Below are 13,555 nucleotides of genomic sequence, written 5' to 3'. Positions count from 1 at the left end.
GGACTGACTGTCAGCCTTCTAGATGGACTGTCTGTCAGCCTTCTAGATGGACTGACTGTCAGCCTTCTAGATGGACTGTCTGTCAGCCTTCTAGATGGACTGACTGTCAGCCTTCTAGATGGACTGTCTGTAAACCTGATCATGTAAACCTCATCTATAGGATCTTCTCTCCAAAGGTGTTTTAACATTCTGTAGGCTATACATGTTCCCTATGTACACCTGTAATGGACAATCAATACAATTCTGCTGCTCACTCATGATTAATTCAAAGGGCTTTATTGTGGGGTGGCAGGTAACCTAGTGGTTAGAGCGTTGGGCCAGTAACTAAAAGGTTGCTAGATCGAATCCCCGAGCTGACAAGGTAAAAATCTCTTGTTTTGCCCCTGAACAAGGCAGTTAACCCACTGTTCCTAGGCCTTCATTGTAAATAAGGATTTGTTAGTTAAATAAAAAATTGGCAAAACATATGTTAACATTGCCAGAGCAAGTGAAATAGATAATAAGTGAAATGAACAGTAAACATTACACTCACAAAAGTTCCAAAGGAATAGAGACATTTCAAATGTCCTATTATGTCTAGATACAGTGTTGTAACGATGTGCAAATAGTTAAACTGCAAAAGGGAAAATAAATAAATATAAATATGGGTTGTATGTACAGTGGTGTTTGTTCTTCACTGGTTGCCCTTTTCTTGTGGCAACAGGTCACAAATATTGCTGCTGTGGTATTTCACCCAGTAGACATGGGTGTTTCATTATCTATTCTGTAAATTATGTCTAAACAGTGAGCAATTCACCAATTTCCTTTCAAGAGGTTGTGAAAATAAATGTACATTGTAAATGTATCTTTAAGAGGGTTGCAGGTAACCTAGTGGTTGGGCCAATAACTGAAAGATTGCTGGTTCAAATCCCCGAGCTGACTAGGTGTAAAATCTCTCTGTGCCCTTGAGCAAGGTACTAATTGCTCGTGTAAATTGCTCTGCATAGGAGTGTCTGCTAAATAAGTGGTTCCAGGGGGTACTTGGCCTATCCATAGGGAGGACTTGATGAGACCATAGCCCTCTGGTAAAATGCACATGAGGGGAAAGCAAAATTCAGTTGGTGGTACATTAACTGAAAACGGTTGGGAACCACTGTGCTAAATTACCTAAATTTAAACTCTTGGTGCTATATTCCCCACCTTCTATTGAACGCGGAACCATTATTGTCCAATGACATGACTAGAACGGTCATGGCTAGAAGGGATACAGCTTTTGTAAAAAAAAAAAAAAAAATAATGTCAGATTTGGACTTTTCGAATTATCGTAACAGGATAATTAGGTTAATGTTATGAAAATGGTTTAGAGTTAGCTTAAAATCAACAAAAAATATATATACTTTTGACAAAAACTTGATCCCTTTGACCGACGAGAACATTCTTGGAGGGGTCGCTACGTTTAGGTTAGAAGGAATTGGTTCAGAGCTCCTGCCACTCTTCAGCATCATCTTGTTGTGAAAACGAACTGACATCAAAACATTGGCAACATTTTTTTTTTTTATAGCTAACAAGATCCATTTTATTTAGCTACCTTGTCAGCTTTAGATATTATCTCAATCGGAACGCAGAATTGAATACGAATTGTATATCAAGACGTCATTCTTCAATTGTATTCAATGGAAGAGCGGAATGGCCACCACGGCGAGAATGAACCGGAGACCGGGGAAAACGAAGACGCGGCGGAGCCTCCACCGAAGCAGTCGCGTTCAAGGAGTGACGAGTCGAATCATTTTGGATTAGACAGTAACAACATGGAGAGAACTACGGCCGGGGGAAGTGCCACCGATGAACGACGCACGTCCACATCCAACTATTCGTCAAGGCAAAGGATTGACTCCCTGAGAAAGATCAGGCCACGTACGTTGAACAGTAACTTTTACTTATCTTGCTAATGTTGGCTAACGGCAGCATAAGAGATAACTGCAAATAACTGCCTTCTCTGTGGTCATGTCCAGTTCTCCAATGTGAACTAGCTGTTGACTTGGCTGTTTTTCAGCAGCAGGCAGACAAGATGGCGTCTCAGTACACACTGCCTTAGGGGAGGACCGTGTATACACAGCGGTCTACTGTTATTGTCATATTTATTAGCATTGTATTGATGAAGAAGACCGTTCAACAAGCTTTGGTGTCACGATTGCCCGACATTTTAAGAAACAGTTGACATTTTAATATATATTGTAGTGTTATTTGATGCCAACCCTTACAGATGTGTTGAGATTGCGCAGTAACCAGCGCTGTCATTGTCAACGATAACTCATTGTGTACTGTAGGGTGTTGTTGACATTTGATTTGCTGTTCACCCTCCCTCCTAATCACTTCCAGACCTGTCGCTATGCAGCAACTCTATTTGTATGTACTGTTGCTGACATTTTTATGAACAAATATTTGTTTCCTCGTCTCTTTCTGTTTGGTCTCTGTGTCTATACAGCCTTCCCCTGGTTTGGGATGGACATCGGTGGCACCCTGGTGAAGCTGGTCTATTTTGAGCCCAAAGATATCACAGCCGAGGAGGAGCAGGAGGAGGTAGAGAACCTAAAGAGCATCCGGCGCTACCTGACCTCCAACATAGCCTACGGTAAGAATCAAATCACATTTTATTGGTCACACACACACATGGTTAGCAGATGTTATTGCTAGTGTAGCATAATGCTTGTGCTTCTAGTTCACGACAGTGCAGTAATATCTAACACGTAATCTAACAATTCCCCAACAAATCTAAAGTGGTGAATGAGAATATGTACATATAAGTACATGGATGAGCGATGGCTGAGCAGCATAGGCAAGGTGCAGTATTTGGTATAAAATACAGTACATACATGTGATATGAGTAATGTAAGATATGTGAACATTATTTCAAGTGGCATTATTTAAAGTGGCATTGTTTACAGTGACTAGTGATCCATTTGTTAAAGTGTCCAGTGATTGGGTCTCAATGTAGGCAGCAGCCTCTCTGAGTTAGTGATGGCTGTTTAGCAGTCTGATGGCCTTGAGATAGAAGCTGTTTTTCGATCTCTCGACTTGTGCTTCTAGTTCCGACAGTGCAGCAATATCTAACAATTCCACAACTACCTAATACATACAAGTCTAAGTAAAGGGATGGAATAAAAATATATAAATATATGGATGGGCAATGACTGACTGGTGTAACAGTATAACTTTACGTCGTCCCCTCGCCCCGACACGGGCGCGAACCAGGGACCCTCTGCACACATCAACAACTGACACCCACGAAGGGTCGTTACCCATCGCTCCACAAAAGCCGCGGCCCTTGCAGAGCAAGGGGCAACACTACTTCTAGGTTTCAGAGCAAGTGACGTAACTGATTGAAACGCTAGTAGCGCGTACCCGCTAACTAGCTAGCCATTTCACATCCGTTACACTGGCATAAGCAAGATGCAATATACGGTATAAGAGTATACAGTATATCCATATTGGATGGGTAATGCAAGATATATTAACATTTATTAAAGTGACTAGTGATCCATTTCTTAACGTGGCCAATGATTTCAAGACTGTATGTAGGCAGCAGCCTCTCTGTGTTTGTGATAGCTGTTTTAACAGTCTGATGGCCTTGAGATAGAAGCTATTTTTCAGTCTCCTGGTCCCAGCTTACCTATGGTAAGACCTCACCTGGCCCAGACTATAGACCTAATACAGCCTATGGTAAGACCTCACCTGGCCCAGACTATAGACCTAACACAGCCTATGGTAAGACCTCACCTGGCCCAGACTATAGACCTAATACAGCCTATGGTAAGACCTCACCTGGCCCAGACTATAGACCTAACACAGCCTATGGTAAGACCTCACCTGGCCCAGACTATAGACCTAATACAGCCTATGGTAAGACCTCACCTGGCCCAGACTATAGACCTAACACAGCCTATGGTAAGACCTCACCAGGCCCAGACTATAGACCTAACACAGCCTATGGTAAGACCTCACCTGGCCCAGACTATAGACCTAATACAGCCTATGGTAAGACCTCACCTGGCCCAGACTATAGACCTAACACAGCCTATGGTAAGACCTCACCTGGCCCAGACTATAGACCTAACACAGCCTATGGTAAGACCTCACCTGGCCCAGACTATAGACCTAACACAGCCTATGGTAAGACCTCACATGGCCCAGACTATAGACCTAATACAGCCTATGGTAAGACCTCACCTGGCCCAGACTATAGACCTAACACAGCCTATGGTAAGACCTCACCTGGCCCAGACTATAGACCTAACACAGCCTATGGTAAGACCCCACCTGGCCCAGACTATAGACCTATTGCAGCCTATGGTAAGACCTCACCTGCCATGTCATTTTCAATTGTATTGATTGTCCATTACAAGTGTTCACAGGGAACATGTATAGCCTACAGAATGTTAAAACACCTCTGGAAAGAAGATCCTATAGATGAGGTTTACATGATCAGGTTTACAGACAGTCCATCTAGAAGGCTGACAGTCAGTCCATCTAGACGGCTGACAGACAGTCCATCTAGAAGGCTGACAGTCAGTCCATCTAGAAGGCTGACAGACAGTCCATCTAGAAGGCTGACAGACAGTCCATCTAGAAGGCTGACAGACAGTCCATCTAGAAGGCTGACAGTCAGTCCATCTAGAAGGCTGACAGACAGTCCATCTAGAAGGCTGACAGACAGTCCATCTAGAAGGCTGACAGTCAGTCCATCTAGAAGGCTGACAGTCAGTCCATCTAGAAGGCTGACAGACAGTCCATCTAGAAGGCTGACAGACAGTCCATCTAGAAGGCTGACAGTCAGTCCATCTAGAAGGCTGACAGTCAGTCCATCTAGAAGGCTGACAGCCAGTCCATCTAGAAGATTCCCTAAATCCTATAACAAAGCATATGTACCTATCCAACTGGTACGTACCCCATAATGATAGAGAGCCCAACATTTACATTGTCTTTGCATAACAATATAGGTGTAATTACAAGACTATATATAGTGCCTTCAGGAAGAATTCATACCCCTTGACTTATTCCACATCAACACACAAAACCCCATAATGACAAAGAGAAAACATGTTCTTAGACATTTTAGCACATTTCTTAAATGAAATACAGAAATAGTTAATTTACAAAATAGCTAATTTACTGATCAAATATGGTGTTGTTATTAAAGTCAGACACAACATCAGACAGCTAACGTTAGCTAGCTAACGTTACAACATCTGACAGCTACAACATCAGACAGCTAACGTTAGCTAGCTAACGTTACAAAAACAGACAGCTAACGTTAGCTAGCTAACGTTACAAAAACAGACAGCTAACGTTAGCTAGCTAACGTTACAAAAACAGACAGCTAACGTTAGCTAGCTAACGTTACAAAAACAGACAGCTAACGTTAGCTAGCTAACGTTACAACATCAGACAGCTAACGTTAGCTAGCTAACGTTACAACATCAGACAGCTAACGTTAGACAACATCAGACAGCTAACGTTAGTAACCTAACCAATTCACTATAGTATTAACTGGTAAACTACTCCTTGCCGTTCCTCAAGTTATAACGCCTTAGTTGCTTACTGAACCCTGGCAATCTGTGTGAAATGTTAACTAGCTAACGAACTAACCACTATCTGTTAAGTAATGTTTTCCCTCTACAGAATGTGGTTAATTTTCAGAATGAGAGAATTAGGTGGAAATTAGGTGTTACTTGTTAAACAAGTGGATTCAGGGATCAAGTGTAGCTGAAGTTGGGCCTGGCTTAAACTGGGCCTGGCTTAAACTGGGCCTGGCTTAATTAAACTGGGCCTGGCTTAATTAAACTGGGCCTGGCTTAATTAAACTGGGCCTGGCTTAAGGTGGATGCCACTATGGAGGTGAAAGGAACACCACACACTTTCCCTCTTCCTCACTGCTGCTGGCGCATTGTAGAACAGATGTCCACAGGCAGGAAGTGTAGTGTAGACCAAAGACATTGTTTTTGTTGTGTTGAACTTGACAGTAACGTGTGTGTGTGTGTGTGTGTGTGTGTGTGTGTGTGTGTGTGTGTGTGTGTGTGTGTGTGTGTGTGTGTGTGTGTGTGTGTGTGTGTGTGTGTGTGTGTGTGTGTGTGTGTGAGAGAGAGAGTGCGGGGGTTATACTTTTGTTTTTACTCAGTGAATTATTTTTCTGCACTCATGTAGCCTTGTGCACTTGATCAATGTCTACTATAGTGGCCACTATAATAGAGCAACAATAGAATGCCTGTTTGTTTCATTCTATTTCTACTTTAAGATGTTTTCTCCCACAGTGCAATATTTAGATGTGTGTGGTCACAAGCGTTCTATTATAAAGGCTGTCGTGGAACCAGGCTCTGAGGGGTGGCCAGTCCTCTTCTGGCTGTGCCGGGTGGAGATTATAAGAGTACATGGCCATTAAGGCCAGATCATTCTTCAAGATGTTCAAACGTTCATATATAACCAGCAGGATCAAAAATAATAATCACAAAATGCTGTCTGTCAAGTAGTACTGGTAACCAGTGTTGTCACATTCTCTAATGGCCCTGCACTGTATTCCATTACCTGGGTAAGAGCTGATGTTTTATGTAGGGCTGGAACAATACCTGCAGAGTTCTACACTAACTCTTTCCCTTGTTGGCACTGGCACATGATTTGGTCGCACCTAAGTTAATCAATAATGCCTTGTGTCCCATAATGCACCTGCATTCCATACAGAAGCAGGCTAATAATGACTTGGCATCTTTTTTAGCTGCCCTTGTGTTCATACGCTGATTTGGATAGATTTACTGTAAAAGCAAAGAAAAGAGACTCTTAAATCTGTATTTATTTCAAAGTGACGTATGTTCTTTTCTACAAAGTCCTCTAGAGGGCAGAATAACTTCTTCTTCTTTTTCTTCTTCCCTCCCCATAGTACATCCAATTTTGTTATTTTTCTAAGTCCACAACAGTGCTTAAACCACATCAGGGTACAATTTGAGAAATGTAGATAATTTTAGGGTACCCTTTAATAATTCCGGCCCAGCCAGACTGTGTTTGGGTAGCAGCTTTGTAGTGCACTTGGGATGGAGGATTCAAAACAAAATGGACACTGGATTCATGTAAATAATCCTGATTCTGCCCTTTAGGCATAGGCTACTTTTTTTTTTAGGGTGTGGGGGGGGGGGGGGGGGGTTGTACTAATCAATATGGAATTGTTAAAAAAAAAAAGTCATATCCATTCGAAAATGTATTTAAAATTTGTTTTTTTAAAGAAATCCTCAGGTATCTTCACACAATACCCCATAATGACAGTGAAAACAGGTTTTTAGAAATTTGTGCAAAATGTATTAAAAAATAAAAAACAATACCTTATTTTCGTAAGTATTCAGACCCTTTGCTATGAGACTGAAATGTAATCAATTTTAGAATAAGGCTGTGAAGTAGCCAAATGTGGGAAAAAGTCAAGGGGTCTGAATACTTTCGGGAGGCTCTATATACAGCTCAGAAAGTATTCATACCCCTTGACTTTTCCACATTTTGTTGTTACAGCCTAAATTCAAAATGGATGAAAAAAATGTTTATCTACACACAATATCCCATAATGACTTAAGTGAAAATGTGTTTTTACATTTAAGTGTTAAATTTAAGTGTTTAAGGACTCTCCACAGGTTTGTAGTAGAGCGTAACGATAAGATGAACCGTAACTCTCCAGAAGACATAGATGTTCCATGAATAGTACTTAGACTGGGGATGAGTGTTCACTGACGACAAGGTGGTGCTGAGTGAGAGGCTGCCATGGATGGAATGAAGCCACCCTAAAGAACAAGGCATATAGCTAGCCTGCTAGTTAGCGCAAGGGCAAGGCATATAGCTAGCCTGCTAGTAAGGGCAAGGAATATAGCTAGCCTGCTAGATAGCACGAGGGCAATGCATATAGCTAGCCTGCTAGTTAGCACAAGGGCAAGGCATATATCTAGCCTGCTAGTTAGCGTAAGGGCAATGCATATAGCTAGCCTGCTAGTTAGCACAAGGGCAAGGCATATATCTAGCCTGCTAGTTAGCGTAAGGGCAATGCATATATCTTGCCTGCTAGTTAGCGTAAGGGCAATGCATATAGCTAGCCTGCTAGTAAGGGCAATGCATATAGCTAGCCTGCTAGTTAGCGCAAGGCATATAGCTAGCCTGCTAGTAAGGGCAATGCATATAGCTAGCCTGCTAGTTATCGCAAGGCATATAGCTAGCCTGCTAGTTAGCGCAAGGCATATAGCTAGCCTGCTAGTTAGCGCAAGGCATATAGCTAGCCTGCTAGTAAGGGCAATGCATATAGCTAGCCTGCTAGTTATCGCAAGGCATATAGCTGGCCTGCTAGTTAGCGCAATGCATATAGCTAGCCTGCTAGTTAGCGCAAGGGCAAGGCATATAGCTAGCCTGCTAGTAACGTCAAGGAATATAGCTATTCTGCTAGTTAGCGCAGGGGCAATGCATATAGCTAGCCTGCTAGTTAGCACAAGGGAAAGGCATATATCTAGCCTGCTAGTTAGCGTAAGAGCAATGCATATATCTTGCCTGCTAGTTAGCGTAAGGGCAATGCATATAGCTAGCCTGCTAGTAAGGGCAATGCATATAGCTAGCCTGCTAGTAAGGGCAATGCATATAGCTAGCCTGCTAGTAAGGGCAATGCATATAGCTAGCCTACTAGTAAGGGCAATGCATATAGCTAGCCTGCTAGTAAGGGCAATGCATATAGCTAGCCTGCTAGTAAGGGAAATGCATATAGCTAGCCTGCTAGTAAGGGCAATGCATATAGCTAGCCTGCTAGTAAGGGCAATGCATATAGCTAGCCTGCTAGTAAGGGCAATGCATATAGCTAGCCTGCTAGTTAGCGCAATGCATTTAGCTAGCCTGCTAGTTAGCGCAAGGGCAAGGCATATAGCTAGCCTGCTAGTAAGGGCAATGCATATAGCTAGCCTGCTAGTTAGCGCAATGCATTTAGCTAGCCTGCTAGTTAGCGCAAGGGCAAGGCATATAGCTAGCCTGCTAGTAAGGGCAAGGAATATAGCTAGCCTGCTAGTTAGCGCAGGGGCAATGCATATAGCTAGCCTGCTAGTTAGCACAAGGGCAATGCATATAGCTAGCCTGCTAGTTAGCACAAGGGCAAGGCATATATCTTGCCTGCTAGTTAGCGTAAGGGCAATGCATATATCTTGCCTGCTAGTTAGCGAGCGTAAGGGCAATGCATATAGCTAGCCTGCTAGTAAGGGCAATGCATATAGCTAGCCTGCTAGTAAGGGCAATGCATATAGCTAGCCTGCTAGTAAGGGCAAGGCTGCTAGTTAGCGCAAGGGTAAGGCATGTAGCTAGCTTGCTAGTTAGCACAAGGGCCATGCATATAGCTATCTTGCTAGTTAAGTTAGTTACTTCTTTGAGAAGTTTGTTTACTTATGCACTACTAACTAGCTAGCTAGCTAATGCAGTAAAGCTATATTTACCATTTCATTTCTACATGACGCAAACCTCAACGAAAATCCAAAATCCTGGTAGGCTAGCGTCTAAGAAAGGTCACTTGTTCAAACCCCCTTTCCGGCAAGGTGCAGCTTAGGGTTAGGGTTAATTAATGTTACTGCACGGATATCGAGAAGGGTGCAACTGCAGACCGCAATTCGTGGGCGTTCCTGCATGTGGGCATTCCCAGGACCCCCCCAGTAGAAGTAGTTAGATCCTGCAGATGCTGGAATGCCCAGATGCAGGAATGCCCTGAATTGCGGTCTGCAGTTGCACCCTTCTCGATATCCGTGCAGCAACATTAATTAACCCTAAGCTCAATGGATCTGTATCTGGGGGGTGGGGGGGTGTATCTGATGGGGGGGTAAAAGAAATGCACAATATGGACTAAGAAAAGTAATCCTTCTGACGGTGAATCTGTGGAGCTAGGTAAGACTGGGATCAGAGATGTTCACCTGGAGATGAAGGACCTGACGATATGCGGACGCACAGGAAACCTCCACTTCATCCGTTTCCCCACCCAGGATCTGCCGGCCTTCCTACAGATGGCGCGCAACAAGCACTTCTCCAGCCTCCACACCACCCTCTGTGCCACCGGAGGGGGTGCCTACAAGTTTGAGTTCGACTTCCGCCAGGTGGGTTCAGTAAAGGGAAAAGATTTTAGCGGGAAAGAGAGCGATCATCCCTCTAGTGACTGTAATGTTTGCAGGTTAGCATTTCTCGCCTCAGAGTGGTCGCTAGCAGGCACAGCCACAAAGTCCTAGTATGTTTTTAACCCTCAAATGAACCCTGACCTTAAACACACTGCTAATCCTAATGACTAACCTTTAAATTAAGACCATAAAAGCAACAGCAACCAAAAAAATGTATGGTCATTTTTTTTTTACAAATTAGCCAATTTTGGTCTTTGGCATTTTGCAGCTGGCCTATCTGAAGGGAAACGCTCAGTACTGCAACCAGTACTGGATTGATCACTAATGGCAACCTGCGTAATGTTCTGTGATGAATTGTCCCGTCTCTTCCAGAAGCCTATTAATACATTGAGAAGCTTGGCGGGGGAGGGGGGGATTTTTTGTTGTAAGACACCACATGATCAGAAAGGTTAATAATTTTCTTCCTGATGTTAATTGATTTTAAGTGAATATATGCACTGAGTGTACAAAACATTAGGAACACCTGCTCTTTCCATGACATAGACTGACCAGGTGAAAGCTATGATCCCTTATTGATGTCACCTGTTAAATCCACTTCAATCAGTGTAGATGAAGGGGAGGAGACGGGTTAAAGAAGGATTTTTAAGCCTTGAGACAATAGAGACATGGATTGTGGGTGTGGGCCATTGAGGGTGGACGGGCAAGACAAAATATTGAAGTGTCTTTGAACGGGGTATGGTAGTAGGTGCCAGGAACCGGTTTGTGTAAAGAACTGCCACTCTGCTGGGTTTTTCACGCTCAACAGTTTCCCGTGTTTATCAAGGATGGTCCACCACCCAAAAGACATCCTGCCAACTTGACACAACTGTGGGAAGAATTGGCATCAACATGGGCCAGCATCCCTGTGGAACGTTTTCAACACCTTGTAGAGTCCATGTCCTGACGAATTGAGGCTGTTCTGAGGGCAAAATGGGGAGGTACAACTCAATGAGGAAGGTGTTCCTAATGTTTGGTATAGTCAGTAAATGTATTAGGCAATTCTTTACAATATTTTTTGAATGCTATTATATGATGAATTGAGGAAAATAACCTCCTGTCCTCTTCTCTCCTCAGATGGCTGACCTCCTGTCCTCTTCTCTCCTCAGATGGCTGACCTCCTGTCCTCTTCTCTCCTCAGATGGCTGACCTCCTGACCTCCTCTTCTCTCCTCAGATGGCTGACCTCCTGTCCTCTTCTCTCCTCAGATGGCTGACCTCCTGACCTCCTCTTCTCTCCTCAGATGGCTGACCTCCTGTCCTCTCTTCTTCTCCTCAGATGGCTGACCTCCTGTCCTCTTCTCTCCTCAGATGGCTGACCTCCTGACCTCCTCTTCTTCTCCTCAGATGGCTGACCTCCTGTCCTCTTCTCTCCTCAGATGGCTGACCTCCTGTCCTCTTCTCTCCTCAGATGGCTGATCTCCTGTCCTCTTCTCTCCTCAGATGGCTGACCTCCTGTCCTCTTCTCTCCTCAGATGGCTGACCTCCTGTCCTCTTATCTCCTCAGATGGCTGACCTCCTGTCCTCTTCTCTCCTCAGATGGCTGACCTCCTGTCCTCTTCTCTCCTCAGATGGCTGCCCTCCTGTCCTCTTCTTCTCCTCAGATGGCTGACCTCCTGTCCTCTTCTCTCCTCAGATGGCTGACCTCCTGACCTCCTCTTCTCTCCTCAGATGGCTGACCTCCTGTCCTCTTCTCTCCTCAGATGGCTGCCCTCCTGTCCTATTCTCTCCTCAGATGGCTGACCTCCTGTCCTCTCTTCTTCTCCTCAGATGGCTGACCTCCTGTCCTCTTCTTCTCCTCAGATGGCTGACCTCCTGTCCTCTTCTTCTCTCCTCAGATGGCTGACCTCCTGTCCTCTTCTCTCCTCAGATGGCTGACCTCCTGTCCTCTTCTTCTCTCCTCAGATGGCTGACCTCCTGTCCTCTTCTCTCCTCAGATATCTGACCTCCTGTCCTCTTCTCTCCTCAGATGGCTGACCTCCTGTCCTCTTCTCTCCTCAGATGGCTGACCTCCTGTCCTCTTCTTCTCCTCAGATGGCTGACCTCCTGTCCTCTCTTCTTCTCCTCAGATGGCTGACCTCCTGTCCTCTTCTTCTCCTCAGATGGCTGACCTCCTGTCCTCTTCTTCTCCTCAGATGGCTGACCTCCTGTCCTCTCTTCTTCTCCTCAGATGGCTGACCTCCTGTCCTCTTCTTCTCTTCAGATGGCTGACCTCCTGTCCTCTTCTTCTCTCCTCAGATGGCTGATCTCCTGTCCTCTTCTCTCCTCAGATGGCTGACCTCCTGTCCTCTTCTCTCCTCAGATGGCTGACCTCCTGTCCTCTTCTTCTCCTCAGATGGCTGACCTCCTGTCCTCTTCTTCTCTCCTCAGATGGCTGACCTCCTGTCCTCTTCCTCTCTCCTCAGATGGCTGACCTCCTGTCCTCTTCTTCTCTCCTCAGATGGCTGACCTCCTGTCCTCTTCTCTCCTCAGATGGCTGACCTCCTGACCTCCTCTTCTCTCCTCAGATGGCTGACCTCCTGTCCTCTTCTCTCCTCAGATGGCTGACCTCCTGACCTCCTCTTCTCTCCTCAGATGGCTGACCTCCTGTCCTCTCTTCTTCTCCTCAGATGGCTGACCTCCTGTCCTCTTCTCTCCTCAGATGGCTGACCTCCTGACCTCCTCTTCTTCTCCTCAGATGGCTGACCTCCTGTCCTCTTCTCTCCTCAGATGGCTGACCTCCTGTCCTCTTCTCTCCTCAGATGGCTGATCTCCTGTCCTCTTCTCTCCTCAGATGGCTGACCTCCTGTCCTCTTCTCTCCTCAGATGGCTGACCTCCTGTCCTCTTATCTCCTCAGATGGCTGACCTCCTGTCCTCTTCTCTCCTCAGATGGCTGACCTCCTGTCCTCTTCTCTCCTCAGATGGCTGCCCTCCTGTCCTCTTCTTCTCCTCAGATGGCTGACCTCCTGTCCTCTTCTCTCCTCAGATGGCTGACCTCCTGACCTCCTCTTCTCTCCTCAGATGGCTGACCTCCTGTCCTCTTCTCTCCTCAGATGGCTGCCCTCCTGTCCTATTCTCTCCTCAGATGGCTGACCTCCTGTCCTCTCTTCTTCTCCTCAGATGGCTGACCTCCTGTCCTCTTCTTCTCCTCAGATGGCTGACCTCCTGTCCTCTTCTTCTCTCCTCAGATGGCTGACCTCCTGTCCTCTTCTCTCCTCAGATGGCTGACCTCCTGTCCTCTTCTTCTCTCCTCAGATGGCTGACCTCCTGTCCTCTTCTCTCCTCAGATATCTGACCTCCTGTCCTCTTCTCTCCTCAGATGGCTGACCTCCTGTCCTCTTCTCTCCTCAGATGGCTGACCTCCTGTCCTCTTCTTCTCCTCAGATGGCTGACCTCCTGTCCTCTCTTCT

The 13,555-nt window shown here is 45.2% G+C and overlaps 1 protein-coding gene across 3 annotated transcripts in view; it reads left to right on the top strand.

Annotated features, from left to right (window-relative positions):
• Positions 1-1,239: 1,239 nt before the first annotated feature.
• Positions 1,240-13,555, top strand: part of LOC129813315 (pantothenate kinase 3-like) — a 29,885-nt gene continuing 17,569 nt past the window's right edge. For 2 of the 3 annotated variants that reach the window (XR_008753151.1, XM_055865660.1), the window contains exons 1-3: positions 1,240-1,893; positions 2,465-2,611; positions 9,907-10,112. Coding sequence is in view for 2 of the 3 variants with exons in the window: in XM_055865660.1 (XP_055721635.1) it covers positions 1,653-1,893; positions 2,465-2,611; positions 9,907-10,112 (594 nt within the window). In the remaining variant the exon portion in view is untranslated. The remainder of the gene's footprint in view (positions 1,894-2,464; positions 2,612-9,906; positions 10,113-13,555) is intronic. The other variant, XM_055865661.1, reaches the window with a different exon arrangement.

Source organism: Salvelinus fontinalis, chromosome 16, assembly GCF_029448725.1.
Source record: "Salvelinus fontinalis isolate EN_2023a chromosome 16, ASM2944872v1, whole genome shotgun sequence".
NCBI classification, from domain to species: domain Eukaryota; kingdom Metazoa; phylum Chordata; class Actinopteri; order Salmoniformes; family Salmonidae; genus Salvelinus; species Salvelinus fontinalis.
Note: the sequence above shows the minus strand (reverse complement) of the source record. Positions and strands in the feature narration are given on the sequence as shown.